General features: G+C 37.4%; 1 protein-coding gene across 2 annotated transcripts in view; it reads left to right on the forward strand.

Annotated features, from left to right (window-relative positions):
* Positions 1-18,605, forward strand: part of FGD6 (FYVE, RhoGEF and PH domain containing 6) — a 101,367-nt gene that overhangs the window by 38,298 nt on the left and 44,464 nt on the right. For both annotated transcript variants that reach the window (XM_063074939.1, XM_063074940.1), the window contains exons 4-5: positions 13,345-13,412; positions 13,498-13,528. In XM_063074939.1, coding sequence (XP_062931009.1) covers positions 13,345-13,412; positions 13,498-13,528 — 99 coding nt within the window. The remainder of the gene's footprint in view (positions 1-13,344; positions 13,413-13,497; positions 13,529-18,605) is intronic.

The following is an 18,605-nucleotide window of genomic DNA, read 5'->3' on the forward strand; positions in this document are numbered from 1 at the left end:
TGGGTAATTTATAAAGAAAAAAGGTTTATTTGGCTTACGATTCTGGGACAGCTGCATCTGGCACAGGCCTCAGGCTGCTTCTACTCATGGCAGAAAGTGGCAGGCAGCAGGCAGGTACAAGCAGATCACATGGCGACAGGAAGCAAGAGAGAGGAAGCAAGAGAGAGAGGAGGTGCCAGGGTCTTTTTAAGCAATGAGCTCTCACGGGAACTAACAGAGTGAGAACTCACCCATTAATCCCTCCTCCCCCAGGGAGAGCATTAATCCATTCATGAGGGATCTGCCCCCATGACTCAATCAGTTTTCAACACGGCCACATTGGGGATCAAATTTCCACATGAGTTTTGGAGGGGACAACACATCCAAACTCCATCACTTGTCATCTGAGACAATAATAGCAATGATAACTACAAACCACTGCTGAGAGAAATTAGAGAGGATACAAGAAGATGGAAAGATATTCCATGCTCTTGGATTGGAAGAATCAACATAGTGAAAATGTCCATACTACCCAAAGTGATATACAAATTCAATGCAATCCCCATCAAAATTCCAAAGACATTTTTCTCAGAAATGGAAAAAACTATTCAGACATTTATATGGAACAATAAAAGACCACGGATAGCCAAAGCAATGCTCAGCAAAAAAAATAAAGCTGGAGGCATAACACTACCTGACTTTAAGCTATACTACAAAGCTATAATAACCAAAACAGTATGGTACTGGCATAAAAACAGACACACTGACCAATGGAATAGAATAGAGAATCCAGAAATCAACCCACACACTTACTGCCATCTGATCTTTGACAAAGGCACCAAGCCTATTCACTGGGGAAGGGACTGCCTCTTCAGCAAGTGGTGCTGGGATAACTGGATATCGATATGCAGGAGAATGAAACTAGATCCATACCTCTCACCGTATACTAAAATCAACTCAAAATGGATTAAGGATTTAAATATACACCCTGAGACAATAAAACTTCTTAAAGAAAACATAGGGGAAACACTTCAGGAAATAGGACTGGGCACAGACTTCATGAATACGACCCCAAAAGCACGGGCAACCAAAGGAAAAATAAACAAATGGGATTATATCAAACTAAAAAGCTTCTGCACAGCAAAAGAAACAATTAAAAGAGTTAAAAGACAACCAACAGAGTGGGAGAAAATATTTGCAAAATATACATCTGACAAAGGATTAATATCCAGAATATATAAGGAACTCAAACAACTTTACAAGAAGAAAACAAGCAACCCAATTAAAAAATGGGCAAAAGAGCTAAGTAGGCATTTCTCTAAGGAAAATATCCAAATGGCCAACAGACATATGAAAAAATGCTCAACATCACTCAGCATCCGGGAAATGCAAATCAAAACCACATTGAGATACCATCTAACCCCAGTTAGGATGGCTAAAATCCAAAAGACTATGAACGATAAATGCTGGCGAGGCTGCGGAGAAAAAGGAACTCTCATACATTGTTGGTGGGACTGCAAAATGGTGCAGCCTCTATGGAAAATGGTATGGAGGTTCCTTAAACAATTGCAAATAGATCTACCATACGACCCAGCCATCCCACTGTTGGGAATATACCCAGAGGAATGGAAATCATCAAGTCGAAGGTATACCTGTTCCCCAATGTTCATCGCAGCACTCTTTACAATAGCCAAGAGTTGGAACCAGCCCAAATGCCCATCATCAGATGAGTGGATACGGAAAATGTGGTACATCTACACAATGGAATACTACTCAGCTATAAAAACGAATGAAATACTGCCATTTGCAACAACATGGATGGACCTCGAGAGAATTATATTAAGTGAAACAAGTCAGGCACAGAAAGAGAAATACCACATGTTCTCACTTATTGGAGGGAGCTAAAAATTAATATATAAATTCACACACACATACACACATACACACACAAACCGGGGGGGGGGGGGGAGAAGATATAACAACCACAATTATTTGAAGTTGATACAAGAAACAAACAGAAAGGACATGGTTGGGGGGGAGGGGGGGAGGGAGAAGGGAGGGAGGTTTTGGTGATGGGGAGCATTAATCAGCTACAATGTATATCGACAAAATAAAATTAAAAAAAAAAAAAAAATAATAGCAATGATAGAATAGACTTACTCTCCCTTTCTAGACAGTTGTTAGTCCATTTAACCATGGCTGGTGAATGCTTTTATCTTACGTGTTTTCCTTTCATAGTGGCTAAGAAGAACACAGTCATTGGTGCTAGATTGCTTGGGTTCCCACCACTTTACCACCTCTGTGATCTTGAACACCTTAATTTCTTTTTGCCTTAGTTTCTCCTTCTGTAAAAAGAAGGGTGGGGGTAGGGTGGACACTTGTCCCTATGTTCTAAGATTGTTGTGATGATTAAATGATTATACACTGTTTAGTGCCTGACACAAAATGAGTGCTTAATTGATTTGTAGCTATTATTATTGGTTTACATGAAAATATGCCAGCGAAATCCTAAACATCTCAAATCAAGCTTTATGTAACCCTCTCAATAAATATATGTTGTTTTAAGTTTGACTTTTCTTGTCTTTGATGAATAAATATGAAACTTGTGTACACATAAGGTAGTATTGTGTTTTAATGGAAAAATATGAAATTTGGCATCCTAACACCTGTGTTTCAGTCCCAGCACTGCCACTTACTAGCTGTATGACCGTGGTCAAATAATTTTTTAAAAGTCAGTTAGTTTATTTACGTAAATCTCATTTCACAATGGATGTCAGGTGATTTAATAAAAAAACTGGTAACATAAATTCAAAATATATAGTTAAACAAATCAGAATGGGATATCCACTCACAAATGAATGTTGTTGGACTCCTTGCTTTCACCATATACAAAAATGAACTCACAATGGTTCGTAGACTTAAATGTAAGAACTCAAACTATAAGGCCCTTATAGGAAATACAGGACTGACATTGTGACATTGGCTTACGGAAAGGTACAGCAGCAAAAGCACAAGTGATGAGAGGAAAAATAGATAAATTGGACTTTATCAAAATTAAAAGCTTTTGTATTGAAACTTAAGAAAGTGAAAAGACAACCCACAGAATAGAGAAAATAGTAGCAAATCTTCTCTCTGCTTAAGGACTTATGTATAGAATATGTAAAGAATCCTTACAACTCAACAATAAAAAGATAAATAACCCAGATGTAAGGATGTGACTAGACAAAAGAAGATATAGAAATGGCAAATATGCACATGAGAAGATGTTCAACATTATTAGCCATTAGGGAAATGCAAAGCAAAACCTCAGTGAGGTACCACCTCACACCCATTAGCATGGCTATGATCAACACAGTGGACAATAGCAAGTGTTGGTGAAGATGTGGAGAAAGTGGAACCCTTATACACTGCTGGTGAGAATGTTAAATGGTGCAGCTGCTTTGGAAAACAGTCTAGCAGTTCCCCAAAGCTTAAATATAGAGTTACCATATGGCCCAGCAATTCCACTCTTAGATACCTACCCAAGAGAAATGAAAATATATTCAATACAAAATATGTACAGGAATGTTCATAGCTGCGTCATTCATAATAAGCCCCAAATGTAAAGAATTTAAATGCTTATCAACTGATGAGTGGATAAAATAATTGTGGTATATCCATACAATGGAATATTATTTGGCCATAAAAAGGAATGGGCAGTGACCCATAATGGGCACATGATTTTTGTTTTGGATGATGAAAGTGTTCTAAAATTAGATTGTGGTGATAGTTGCACAGCCCTGAACATTGAAGACCATTGAGTTGTATACTTTAAAAGGGCAAAAATAAATTTTATGATATGTGAATTATATCTCAATAAAGCTCTTAAAGAATAAAAGAAGCTGAAGGAAAAATGATAGTGCTAAGTGGAAGATTAGTACAGAGTAATGCGTATCATTTAGTCCTACACGTCAGCCAAGGGTGGGCCACAAATTTGGCTTTCAGTAAAGAAGAGGAATCAGTGTCCAAAAGAAAAACATGTTTTTTTTGGAGTAGAAGCGTAGGAATAGGAGTTTCTTTGTAACTTCTTTGGGTGGCTTGCCAGGCCACCCTTGACTTGGTCAGTTTTTCAAATGTTGTAACATTATACCCTGAGTTGTTCTGAGGCTGAAAAAGGATAATGGTTGTAAAAGCATTTGGAAAATCAAGAAAAGTTTGATGCATATTAAACACATGTGATTTACCTCCATGATTGTGTTTATGATAGATTTTACTAGTTTCTTAGGGCTGCCATTGTAAAGTACCACACACCAGGTGGCTTAAAACAATAGAAATTTATCGTCTCACAGTTCTGGAGGCAGGAAGGCTAAAATCAGGATATCAGCAGGGCCACGCTCCCCCTGTAAGCCTGTAGAGGAGATTCCATCCTTGCCTCTTCCTAGCTTCTGGCGGTTTGGGGCAATTCTTGGGATTCCTTGGCTTGCAGCTGCAGCACTTTATCCTCTGCCTGCGTCATCACGTGGCATTCTCTACTCGTGTGCCGTTACGTTTGTGTCTTCTCTTCTTATAAGGACTACTTCAGTATGACTTCATTTTAACTTACCTGCAGAGACCCTATTTCCAAATAAAGTCACATTCTGAAGTCCTTGGGGTTAGGACCTTTTGAGGGGGGTCACAATTCAATGCATAACAGGTGCTGTATTCCATGAACATATAATGGGCACATCACTGATATGTGTCTAGATGCCAATAACATTTTCTCATGAAAGTGCCAGATTCAGTAAAAGGAGCAAAGAATGTGTGCCGTTGTGCCCTTGTCTTTTTGTGTGTGAAGAAAAAGTAGACAGGAGTTCAAAAAGTTACTCCTGTAAAGGTGAAAATGGCACCGTGAAGGGGAAGAAAATTAACTGGACCACTCCCGTGTGCCTGTGCTTGTCTGTGTGCTGTAGGTACATTACACTTCATCGTTAAAAAATATCCTAGGGTATAGATCTGACATGTGTGCTGTGTTTCTTCATTTCACATGAGGAAAAGGAGTTTTGTACAGTTTAAGTAAACTTACCTTGGAACCTGCTGAGTTGGGGTTTTTGACCAAAATCTGTCTCTACTAACAACTTGATACAGCCACAGAAGCTGAATGATGTCGATAGAACATGTTTGGGGTGGGGTAAATGGCCATGCTAATCTCTACTGTCTGCCTTTCCAAGTTTTTAGTTTTGTAATTTTTGGTCTTTCCTTTCAGTGTTAAATAAATGTTCAAAAATGAAATGTATCCCATTCTAGCAGGTATAGCAAAAGAAAAAAAAAAGAGAGAGAAATGTATTTGTTCTGCTTCTTTATGGTTAGTATATTCACCCTCTTCACTGTCCCTGTTTTTTATTCATCTTTGTAAAATAGCTCATACGATAAATACTCCCATGAAGAGAAGGGTGAAAACCTAAGACAGCTTTGTCCTTTGGTATCACCTCACCGTTGGGATAATTTGATGATAAAGGGTTTTCTCAGGCAAGTCTGGAAGTTAAGATTTTTTGCATTTTATTAGAACTCTTTGAGTAGGGTAGAAGAGGCCTTCTAAATAATTCTGTTAAAAGTAATAATTCTATTAAAATGTAACATAAATTTTATTGAACATTACTTGTAGTGAACAAATAGGAAAAGAGGGAACACAGTTAAGAATTTACAAAGCTGGGCTGTTATCAAAAGATCAGCACATAAAACTGGATTTCAGATCAAAGGTCCTGTTTTGGAATTTGTTTCACTTATTTTATGACCTTGACAAAATAATTTCATTTGTTTGTGGCTTATGTTTCAACTTCCACAGCAGCGTACTTTTGGAAGATGCTGTTATTTAACAGGCACTCTGCTTTGAAATGTGATGTAATTTAAGTGAGGATTTTCATTAACTGAAAAGTTAAGATGTCAAATATGGTCTCTCTTGAGATTTTACAGTGGTGTGTGTTTTTCCATCATTGTGTGACTTGGGTCAGAATCAGTTGTTGTTCGTACAAGTCGGAGATAATATAGAGCTTTTAATTTTGTTTTGTAGTTATCTTTGACCTTCTGTCCACTTTGAAAATGATTGTAATCCATTGACTCCTTTTTTAGTAGTTATTATCCCTCTTTATCTAGCTCTGTAGTTTTCCTTATTTAAAAAATAAATAATAGAATACATAGACTCCTAGGATTTTAGAATTAGAAAGGACCTTAATCATCTAGTGCAACCCCCTACTCTTTTATGTTATGAGAGCTTTTAGTTCATTTGAGTTTGCATTTTCATGTTATGGAACACATGTTCAAAAGCAGTGTGCTCTGGTCTTAGATTCTGAGAAAGTAGCAGCCACCTTTGCACCTTTGCTTATTCATGAATGTTAATTCCACAGTCGACCTGGCACAGTGCTATGCACAGAAGGATGCAGGTGAATAAGATCATAGGCTAGAGGGAATTCAGATATTTCAGCAAATAAACACACTCTGCTGGGCTGAGTCTTAAAGATACTACATGAACAAGAGAATAATCTTGTCCTTTGGGGGTGGCAGGGAGAGAACATCAAGGAAGCCTCATTTATTAGTCCGTTTCTGTTGCTTATAACAGAATACCTGGACCTGAGTAATTTAGAAAGAAAATATTTATTGCTTACAGTTTCAGAGGCTAGGAAGTCCAAAGTCCGGGGAACATATCTGGTGAGGGTCTTGGTGGTGGCAACAATGATGCAGGGTATCACATTGTGAAATAATGGAGAGAGAGAGAGAGACAGACTCTCCTCTTCTTTTAAAGCCCTCAGAACCACACCCTGACCACCATTTTTAATTCACTCACTACTGCATGGTCCTACAATCCAATCACCTCTTCAAGGCTCCACCTTTCAATTGCCGTAATAGGATTTCCCACCCTCTTAACAGTCACAGTGTGGGGGCCAAGTTTCCAATACATAAAACTTGGGGGACACAAGTCAAGCTTCAGTGAGTTTTGGGGGACCATAATTCAATCCACTACACCTCATAAAAGAGAATATCTTCGAGTGTCATCTTAAAGGATGAGTTGGAATAGGGCAGGCAGAAATTCTTGGGAGAGAAGGGGAGGTGATAGGGAGGGAAGTCAAAGCAGAAAGAAAGGCATATGCAAAGGGACAGGCATGTAAGGGCAGAGCATACTCAGAGTTGCAGGTGGTTCCAGTTTGTCTGGAGTAGAGAGTGCCAGTGGAAGCATAGGAAAGAGACCGGTGAAGGTGAGTGCACATATTGTGAGGTGCCTTGCATACATGGCAAGGGAGAGTTTGGTCTTTGTTACCCATATGTGATAGGGAGCTGCTAATGTGATTCAGTCTGAGCACTAACGTGATTCTATTTGCATTTAAGAAATATTCTGGTGGCAGTGTAGAGAATGGATTGTGATGAGATAAACCTAGAGCTGAGGAAACCACTTAGGTTACTATAACAGTGTAGGCAAGACACAAGAAGCCAAAGTTTGAGGAGAGAAAAGGATCTATTAAGCTTTAAAGAAATATTCAGACAGACATTGTTGATTCAGTTGTGAAGATAAAAGCTGGCTGTGAGGACGAGTAGGAGGAGTCCAGGTTTCTGGCCTAGACCAGTGTTATGTCTACAGTCGCAAGTGTGCAAGTACTGGGTGGCTTGTTTAAAGAGGGACTGAGGGTCAGCAATGCCTTATTCTCTGTGAAGCTTCTCCTGATTTACACACCTCTGCCTGATTATTATCTTGCTCTCCTGCAAGATGTCGGCACATTTCGTAGTTATTTTCGTATATATAGTTATTTGAACATTTGGTGTGCTCCCCTTATTCACATCTTATTTATCTTTAATTCCTTCTTTTAACACCCACTTTCATGCCTGTTTCAGACCTTCAGAATCGGAATTTCCAAGACAGTTACCTGGGAATCTGAAATTGTAGCTCTGCCTGGTGATTCTAGTGATCAGTAATATTTTCAAATTTAGCCATAGAGCAATGAATCAGCTGGCAGAAGAGCTGTTTTCTCTTCCTAGCCTTATGATCAAATGACGGAAAGTCGATTACTAACTTCAGATTTAAATGATGGAGTAAGAGTGGTACTGACCCCTTACTCTTGAAAATATTCTTATATAATGACAATTATATGAATAATAACAATGATAAGACATAAATTCTGTTTTCAGTAATATTCAGAGATAGCAGAACCTCAAATCACAACATGTAAGTAAGGGCTACTATTCCCACCAGCAGTGTCTAAAGTTTCCATTTTCTTCACATCCTTGCCAATACTTGTTAGTTTCTGATTTTTGATTATAGCCATTCTGTGGGTGTAAAGTTGTGTCTTATGTGGTTTTAATGTGCATTTCTCTAATAACTATGTTGAACAACTTCTCATATACTTATTGGCCATTCTTAAATCTTTTCTTATTTTTCTTTTAATTTTTTTTTCATTTTCTTATTTCTCATTTTTAACTGAGTTGTTTTGTGTTGAATTATCACAGTTCTTTGTGTATTCAAGATTCTAGTCCTTTTTCAGAACCATTATGTGCAAATATTTTCTCCCTTTCTGTGGCTTATCTTCTTGATAATGTCTTTTGAAGACTAAAGTTTTAAATTCATGAAGTAAAGCTTATCAATTTTTTTTCTCTTATGAATTATGCTTTTGGCATTGCATCTAAGAACTCTGCTGGTGAGCTAGGGCTGGGTCTGGAGCTCATAGACCCCTCAAGCCCATTGTCCAGACTGGATCACAAACCCTTCACACGCAGGTCTATGAGCTAGGTAACTGGCAAAAAGGTCCTTGGAGCCATAGTTTTAAGAGCATGGCCACACAAGGCGGACGCCCGAGGCAGTAAACGCCAGCCAAATTGCGGTGCCATGCATGTGCACTAACTCCACCCACACACAACTTGCATACAAAGAATGCACTGCACCACCCCCAACTGGACCTAAGGTGAGGGGGCCTGATTAAATTATTCTATTTTCCCAGCATCTGCCTAGCCCAAGGTCACAAAGATTTTCTTTTATGCTTTCTTCCAGGATTTTTGTAGTTTCAGCATTTTTAGTTAATTTTTGTATATAGTGTTGGGTAGGATATAAGTACATCTTTTTGCTTGTGTATATCCAGTTGGTCCAGCAATTTTCAACCTGTGTTGAAAAAAACTGTCCTTCCCCTGTTGAATTGCCTTGCCATCATCAAAAATCCATCTACATCTGACTCTCAACTTTTTCCTATTGATCTACATGCTTGTCTTTATGCCAGTGCCCATTCCCCCCCCCCAAATTTGTGATCTTAGTTTGTAGAAAAGAGACACACACTTACAGTCACCAGTACTAGCGCTACCCTCTGTCTTACTGACTTGCCATACCACACCTGAGATTTGAGGTAATGTTTAAATTTTAGGATTTTAAAGTTGAGAGTTCAACACTTTTCAGATAGGAGGCACTCAGTTTCCCTGGGTTCAGGTTTCAGGCCACTCACCTGGGTTTCAAACCACTCGCCTACGTCTCAAGCCCCTTCTCCAAGTCCTTAGCTACTGTTACTTGTTGCACCTGTTTTTGGCACCAGCACTTGGAGATTGAGACCACAGAAGGCCGACTTAGGTAATTCCAGTGGCTGAGCATGCTCAGTAGTAAGAGTTTATCCTATGGATGACCTTCCACTGGACACACTAGAAAGCACCTAACATATTTAAGTAATTTTTGGTGCATATGTTGGAATTTGATCAATGAGTGTGCTCCAAAGGGACCATCTGAGCATGTGCAAGGCTATGTTACCTAACCTGTTACATTACTGGGAGCCACCCCCTTTGTCATTAGATAGCATTATCATTAGATATCATTAGATAGCATGAATACGTATAGATAGCCAAGCTATAAAAGTAGAATCCAGGAAGAAGGTGAGCTGTTGCTCATTCTCTTTAGAGCCAGCTTGCACTTTGTGAGGTGTGTATTTCTCACTTTTGTATTAAACTTGGTGAATTAAACTCTCAGGAGCCAACAGCCCATGTTTTCCCTGTGAAGTATGTATCTCTTATTCATTACATTAAACCTGTTTTCGCTTTCTACTCTGTCTCTGCTCTTGAGTTCTTTCCTGTGGTATAATCAAGAACATTTGTAGAGGACAGGGTGGGTTGAGGTTGGCAATCCGACCTCCTTAGACCCTCTTCTCCAGTATCACTTTCATTTTATAGAAACGCAATGTTAGGCCCTCACTATTACTGTTCAAAATTAAAGTATTTTTGTTACTTGTTATAATGGAAGCATGATATCTGCCTAGGAATAACGTATATTTATAATTATGGAATAGCCCACTCTACACAATTCTCTCCAACCCAGGCCCTGGCAGAGCAAGGTCCTGAAAAAGAAGAAGAAAAAAATGATACAGAGTAGAGACTTAACAAAAGGAGAGTGCTAAAAAGAGGAAAGGAAACAAAGAGTAGATGCCAAAAATAAATTACACCTACTTGAAATTTTTGTGTATAGCCAGTATACATTTTAGCTGGCTCTACTAATTAAATGTATCCACATCTATAGTGTGCCTAGGTTTCTTTAAAGCTATTGCTGAAACCACCTTTATGGGGCCTCACGTCATTTGAAAATAAAGAATACAGAGTCAGGGCTTCAGTTCTCTTAATGGTTTAGGTTTCTATTTTTTATTTTTAATGCATTTCTAATTTTAAATATATATACTGTATGTTATACACATTAAACTTTCTAGCTACAGATGATATAGAGAACCCATTATCATACATAAGCATTGACTTGCTAAAATATATTTTCAAAATAACAATTATCAATTTGTGTGCGTGTGTGTGTGTGTGTGTGTGTGTACACACACATACACAATCATGGTTATTAGTGCATGACTGATACATGGTCTGCAAGATCAGACTGTGCTTAAGGCTGCTTCTTGAGGAATGTTAGCTATGTGTAGTTTAAAAGGTGAGTAAATGCAGTTAAACTGAGCAAGATTTATCTAACCTGTTAGTCTCAATCATTCGGCAACTTAGAAAAGGAATAATAATGGAGATATAGGTCAAATTAATCTATGTAATTATCCATTTATTTACCCATAGAGTTTGAGAGCAAAGGTCAAGTAGCGAGGCAAAATATCCTAGGCTAATTTGGCTGTACTATAGGTACTCTGAAATAGTAATTGATGGCTCTTTAAAGATTATTTTCAGGCTGGCCCATTAGCTCACTTGGTTAGAGTGTGGTACTGATAACACCAAGGTCAAGGCTTCAGATCCCTGTACTGGCCAGCTGCCAAGAAAAAAAAAAAAAAGCAAATTGCAAGATCAATGGTTACTTCTGGAGGAGGAGAAAAAGAATGTTAATATAAAACAATTTGTTTTGCAAAATGATTTAAAGCAACTATTGCACAATGTTTAGATTTATTCAGTCTCTGTGGGGGAGTGTATGTTTAGCAATGACTGTTTGTAAAGATATGCCTAGATTACCAGCAGATATTGAAGAGAGATTCAGGGTGTAATGCAATAATTCTTAGGTTAGATATCGGGGAGTCTGGGTTCTCTGCTAATAATCAACTTTGAATTTTTTCAAATTTCTGTATTAAGTGGGTCTAACTAGGGATTCTGCTCTTTGTCCAGTTTTCACTTTATGTATTCCCTATGTTTGATCTCATTCACTGTCATGACTTCAGCTACCATTTATGATCTCAATATAGTATAAAACGAATCTAAAAATAAAGCTCTCTCCTATATCTGTCTGACTTCTAATGAATATAGAAGTGATTGCAATCAAAAAATCTAATTTTTAATATACTGTAAAACCTTGAGGAATCCTCTCCCAGTTTACTCACTTGAACATCACCAATGCTTTAAGTAAGTGAATAAGAGAGTTTTGATGTATGTACAGAACATAAGCAGGCATACTAAAAAAAATATATATTAAAATGTTTCAGATGAGTTTTATTTATTGTTAAACTGCATCTATTTTTATTCCTTGGTTCTGACACTGAAATTCTGGGAGAAATAACACCAAGGGCAAAGGTTCCCATCCCCATACCAGCCAGCCGCCAAAGAAAAAAAAAAACAAAAAAGAAATTCTGGAAGCAGGTTAAAACTTTTTTTTTTCCAAAAAAAGAACTGAAATAGTCCTTTGACTCATCATGGTGTTTCTCTGGTAAGCAGATCCGCTAGAAGAAAAGACCACTTCAGAGAGAAGTTACTCGCATTATTTTTTTTTTTTTTCTGTGGCATTTCCTTAATGAATGACTACTGGACTGTCATGTTTAATTTTTATGCTTATTGTGACATTGCCTTGTCCACCTGCTCCCTGGGCAGCACAAAATATCTATGTCCTGGTGTTGCCAGTGCTGTGTTACAAACTGACCTCTTTCAAACACCAGGTCTGATGTTTCTTCAACAGAAACAGCAGAGCATTCTCCTTTTAATGGCAGCAGTCATAATTTTCACCTTAGGTGTAATATCTAAATGTAGTAATTGCTTGTTCCTTATTTACTCTTTTTTGCCCTTCACTATGGAACTGAAGTGTTCAGAGCTTTCATCTCACTAGAAATGATGAGAAACAGGCTGACTGGATAGCTCATTTGGTTAGAGTGTGGTGTTATAACACCAAGGTCGAGATTTTGCATCCCCGTACCAGCTAGCCACCAAAAAAAAAAAAAAAGAGAGAGAGGGAAACTCTTCTCCTTTTCTCTAGTCTTCTTGAATCAAAGCCAGTTCTTAATATTTAATTGAAAACAAACTCACCTAAATACTGAGACCTCTTTCTAAGTCATCTCTACTTTTTTTTTCAAACATGCACATTTTGTTGTCCCTGCTAGGGCATTTAATTTTCATACGAAGCAGTACATAATAAAAGAATTTCATTTTAGCTCTTTAGAATAAAAGTACTTTGACACTAAGAACATATACCTAAAAAGGATTTTAAGGAAATTAAGAGAACCTGTGACGGTAATGTTGACTTGTGTTTGATACAGACTGTGAAGAATAGCCCTATTTAAACTGTACTTAAGTTGTCTGAGTTAGAATGGCTTTATTTAGGGTGAAGTTGTCTTACACATTCCTATTAGATATTCACTGATGATTCTTAAATTACTTCTGTTTGCCCAAAAGACTCATGTTCATGTGAAATCTATAAGGATCATTTTCCCCACAGAATGTGATTTTTCCATTTTGAACCTTTCGTGTCTGTGTTCCACTGAGACCCTGGGGCTACTCAGAGCAGTCCGTCAATCCTGCTGGTGATGGTGAGGATTACTGATTGCTCTCAGCCACTCCTGGATCATGGTTTATCCCTCATCTAATTCTCCACATTTGCCATTTGAAATGTTATATAGTATGAATTGTGTGCTAATAGGAAACTCAAAAGCATCAGAGTTAAAATTCGTGTCTGACTAGCTCATAGCTGATCTTCCTTATCCTCCACAGGATGAAGATACTGGAATGAAAAGTAAAGTTCATCATATTGCCAAGGAGATCATGAGCTCAGAGAAAGTGTAGGTATTTAGTTTACAATTCAGAAGACTCTTTTTTCACCCAGTTGGCTCATTTAAAACATTTTTCCATTGCTGTTTTTTACAGGTTTGTGGATGTGTTAAAACTTTTGCATATTGTAAGTATTTGCTAATATTTTCTTGAAATCTGACCATCCCCTTTTGTACTTTCCCTACCCCCAGAAGTTTTCGGTATAACTAACTTAATGAGTTATATGTATATGCTTTCCAGTACATGGTTATATTTTTAAGTATACGCATATATGTAAATATAGACATTTTCTAAAATGTATGTATCTTATGTATATGTAGATATACCCAGATGTCTGAAAAATAGAGCCTTTTATATCTATATCTCCAAAGTCTTCAAACATTCTTTCTTTGTAATAAAGAGTTGTTAAAATAATAACATATCTTCTTGGGCATCTGCACAAAATATCTATCAGAAGAATTTTGCACTAGAAATGTATAAAGAATATCATATCATCATTGTTCAAAGCTATTTTTCTCCTGTCTGAATAAACTCCCAGAAATAGACACTTGAAATACTTTTTTTTTTTTTAAAGTTCTATTTTCAATTTTTGAAATTGTCAACTTGAACAGACCTGCTGGGAAACAATTATGATGTGTGTATGACTGCATAATCATTTTTCTTAAGCACTCCTTTGTACTTGCAAGTTTTCACAAGTTTCATTCCGCATTCGCAAAGTGCTCTTAGTGTTACTTTATTCCAGTTATATTTCAGCAAGATATTAAACTTAACAAAAGAAAGGGGTAAAGTAGAAGAAACAATGGAAAAAGAAATTGAAGTGAAAATTTACTTACACAGTGTAATTATTAACATCATGAATTAAACTTAATCGCTATGAAATGGAAGGTTCACAAAATATGCACCCATTTATGTCTCTGCAAAGAGTATCATTATTTTCAGTTTTCATTTTAATAGATACATATGAACATGAAGAGTGGGTTACATTTATGGATGACTCACATTCACCAAATGATTCCCTTGTTCTGTATACTTGGTCCAGTGGAGACATGGAGGCCTAATTCCTGTGTCAAAAATCTCTAGCTTTGGAAACATTTTCTTCAAAATGTCTTAACGTTGATAATTCAGGGGCTGGCTGGTTAGCTCACTTGGTTAGAGCAGGTTTTGTAACACCAAGGTGAGGGGTTCGGATCCCCAAACTGGCCATCCACCAAAAACAAACAAACAAACAAAAACATTGTTAATTCGTTTGAAAAAATATTCCCCTGAATAGTCATGATAAGTTTTCTTTGGTAATTATTTTTTTTTAAATGATAGCACAATATTTCATCACACAAACAAATCTGTTGCATTTTAAGCGTAATGTCATCTCAAGTAAGTGATAAATGGCTTTTCAAAATGAACTCCTTGTACATTTGCTGCTGTGCCCTGACCATCCCTACCACACCTTAGACATCTAATGTAATTAAGAACAAATGATACAATGTATTTTTCTTTTCATCTTATTTGCTCTCTGATGAGAGATGTGTTTAATAAATAAATAAATATATTTCTATAAATGACCACATAATATGAATTAAAAAAAAAATATTTTGGAAGGGAATGATTAGAGATGTAGGGATCTTTTGGACAAAGATAGGTTCATTAAATAGTAGCTAAGTAGTACCAGTAATGAGGCATCTTTGTTCCACTTATTTCTTTAGGTTGAGACATATGAGGGTACTTCAGAAAGCTAATGTAAAGATTTGTATTTATTTTAAAAATTTTTTTATATCTTTTATTTTTTGAAAATGCACCATCAAGGAAGGCTTTTGCACTTCTCATGTTTTTCATCTCAAAGTCACTTCATCCTGATCTACTGAATACACCCTGTGTTTTGAGTTTTGTGAACCATTTCATTATCATTTATTCTTTAGTTGTAAAGAATCCTCCTCTAGCTTCTATTGACATGGCTACCAAACCTTCACTTTTGAACAGCTTCATTCATTTGAGGACTGTCTTTCACTGAAAGAAGTTCATTGTTAAGAGCACCTTTGTCTCACTGCTGAGGTGTTTTTCCCACCTTGGTTTGGTATTTCCTTCTCTGTGTGTGCCTCTGATTCAGAGCTCTCTTTCCAAGCTTCCAGGGACTTGTGGAGCTTAAAGGATGTTCATGGAATCATTTCAATTAACCAAATCTTTGATTAAATAAATAGCCTTCTATGCCCTTTGCAGTATGTGATGTTATATAAAATTATCCATTGCAATCCTCATAGTAACCCTATCAAATAGATATTATTTCTATTTTATAAATGAAGAAAGTAAGTTAACTGCCGAAAGTAACCCACTACCAAATGGCAAAGCCAGACTTGAAGTCTGGTCTGTCTGAGCCCTTGCACTAAGTGTTTAGAAAGTAATTAAAAATTGTTACTTGAAATCTCTACTATGCTGTATAGGGTATAGTGTATTTTTAGGTATATTAGCTTGCTTTTGGAATTTTTTTGGTTGCCTTGGAAACCAAAGAAATTCTACTTTTTCATCTTCTAAAGATGAAAATAGCACAGCCTTACAACATCAAGGTCACGGGTTCAGATCCCTGTAGTGGCTAACAGTCAAAAAAAAAAAAAAAACCCCAAGAAACAAAAAAAAGATGAAAATGAAGCTAGATTTTGGTCATGTAGGATATATTGTAATTATTACCTGTTAATGTTATTAAAGCGGGCTGGAAACTTGAGATAAATGATTGGTTTCAGTCATGTTTTATATAGTTTTGCAATGATGGTTATGCATGATATCACCACATCTGCACATATAGAGAGGGAGGAATAAATTCACTGGGAAAATATTTTTTTTTTAAAACAAAGTACAATTGTCAATGTGGGGACTTTCCCCCTCTACTTTTACTTCATAATTTCACACTCATTACTGCATATTTATTGTGGCTCTTTGACCTCAGCAGCTGCTTTGCTTTTGCTTAATGTGAAGTGATTCTTAGTGCCCTTCTTGAGGATAGGGAGCCTTTACAGAGTTCCCTGTCTGTCCATATGTCCATTTGGTCTTTGTAATTCTCTGTGTCATAATAGTGGGTAAGTGATGCCCTGAGGTCAGGAAAACCTAGTCAGGACAGCTGGTAGTTAAGTCACATAACTTCTCTTTGGCACTGGAGGTATAAAGCCTGACCCCATGAACAAAACCATCTGTTCTGTACTTCATTGCCTCAGATATTTATACTTGAGTTTATTCACATTGATTTTTGCTTAGGACTTCCCCAAGTTATCAGAGCTGGCAAGGCTAGTATGTTAATACCTCAAAGGAATTAAAGATCAATTTAAAGTTGATTTGGTTCTTATTTGGAGGTTTTTGGGGAATTATTAAGAATAATATTATCATATGCTTTGTAATTCACAGGCCCATTTTTATCTCTAAAAATTCCAAGTTGGACAAGCATTTGATTATTATGACCAGATACTATAGTGTAGGTGGTTCAGTTTTGCATACAGAATCTTTGGTGGGTTTTATGTTGGAAGGGCTGAAGTATAGGCAGTTGATACCAATAAACTGTAGCTTGCCTAACATGTTCACATGCTAGCTCCCCCTGCCCATTTTATTTTAATTACCCAGCTTTTCCAATGTGAAAAAGTAAACTCTGGATCTATTTTTTTTTTTTTTTTTTTTAAAGTAAGGGGATCTTAACCCTTGTCTTGGTGTTGTCAGCACCACGCTCTCCAAGTGAGCTAACCAGCCATCCCTATATAGGGATCGGAACCTGCGGCCTTGGTGTTATCAGCACCGCACTCTCCCAAGTGAGCCACAGGCCGGCCCTTGGATCTAATTTTTGAAGTGCTAGTCCTGCTGTCTTGCATCCTCAGTGATTCAGTTAAGGAGGTGTTAGTGAATCTAGATTCTTCTGCCCAGAAATAGCTTTGCCTCCGGCTTTTAAGTGTCATCACACTTTCTCAAATTATCCTGGCTGTTAACATTTAGGAAAATAACCAGACATGTTGTAATCATCCCTTTTACAAAAAAAGATGTTACCTTCTTCCAGTGGCATCGGTTTTGGCAGTGGTAGAGGTTCATGAAGAGCTGAGAAGTTAAAGATTCTGTGTGTAGTTCCTGTGTGATTAGTTACATCTGTCACTGGAGCCATATTGCACATTACTTTCAGGGCATGGTGGCCCAAGACATGAAGGAATGAGATTGGGGCCAGGGCTGCTGCATGTGGTTATCAAAGCTGTAAGTTGTGAGTGGAGCCCTTGGTGTGAGTTGTGTTGGCCTGGAGGAGAGGCTGCTCTTTTCTGTTTTTAAAAAGGCTGCATGAAAACCAGTGATGTCCCTGGTAGGGTAAAAGAAAAAGTATTCAATGACACTTATTAAAGCATGGTAAGCAGACTTTATTCAGGACCATCATCATAGGTATAGGGAGCACTGCAATGGGATTTTGCTGTTGGGGAGAGAGATTGGGCTCAACTCATATTATCGTATGAGCAAGTGGGAATTTACACCCAAGGAGCAAAGTGGGAGTCAATGGATGGAAAATAACGGAGAGGAAACATCAGGGGTAATGGAAATCTTGGCTAACCTGATTCAACAGAATTCTTACTGAAGACCAGCCAAGGTGATCAGACATCACCTGGGGGATAGTGGAGGATGAGGAACCTGATCAGATGTTGGGCGTGGGGAGGTTCTTGCTAAACTGACTTAGCAGAGTTCTTGCTAAAACTGGATTTTACAAGAAAGTACACAGATGGGTCTAAGAGAAGGTTGAGGAGCCTGACTAGTTTGGTTAAGCATAGAATCTTTATCAAGTGCTTGTTTGCATATGTAACCTTCTGGGTCTTATGGATATACACTCTCTAAATTCCTATAGTTTTTATTAAATGTTTTTTCTTTCTTTTAATTATTAAATTTCTATTTTATTCTGACATACTACTCATAATTAAAAACAAAACCAAACAAAACCAAATCATCATGAACCATCAGTTCATGCAGAGTTGCCTACAAACATCTAGCAGTACTGGAAAAAATAAAGTTTTGCCTGGTATGTGACAAGGGTCTCCATTTAGAGGTGGCCATCTCACCGGTCATCCCCGTTTTGATTTGGCTGGTCTCTGTTAAATGTGTCTTAAATAAACAAGTTTCTTTTCTGGCAGTGGTGGCAGACATATGGAATGCAGAGTCTGGCAAAAGCTGTGTCAAACTGGGTCCTTAAGTTACTTAGCAGCTAACAT

Source organism: Cynocephalus volans, chromosome 12 (assembly GCF_027409185.1).
Source record: "Cynocephalus volans isolate mCynVol1 chromosome 12, mCynVol1.pri, whole genome shotgun sequence".
Lineage (NCBI taxonomy): Eukaryota > Metazoa > Chordata > Mammalia > Dermoptera > Cynocephalidae > Cynocephalus > Cynocephalus volans.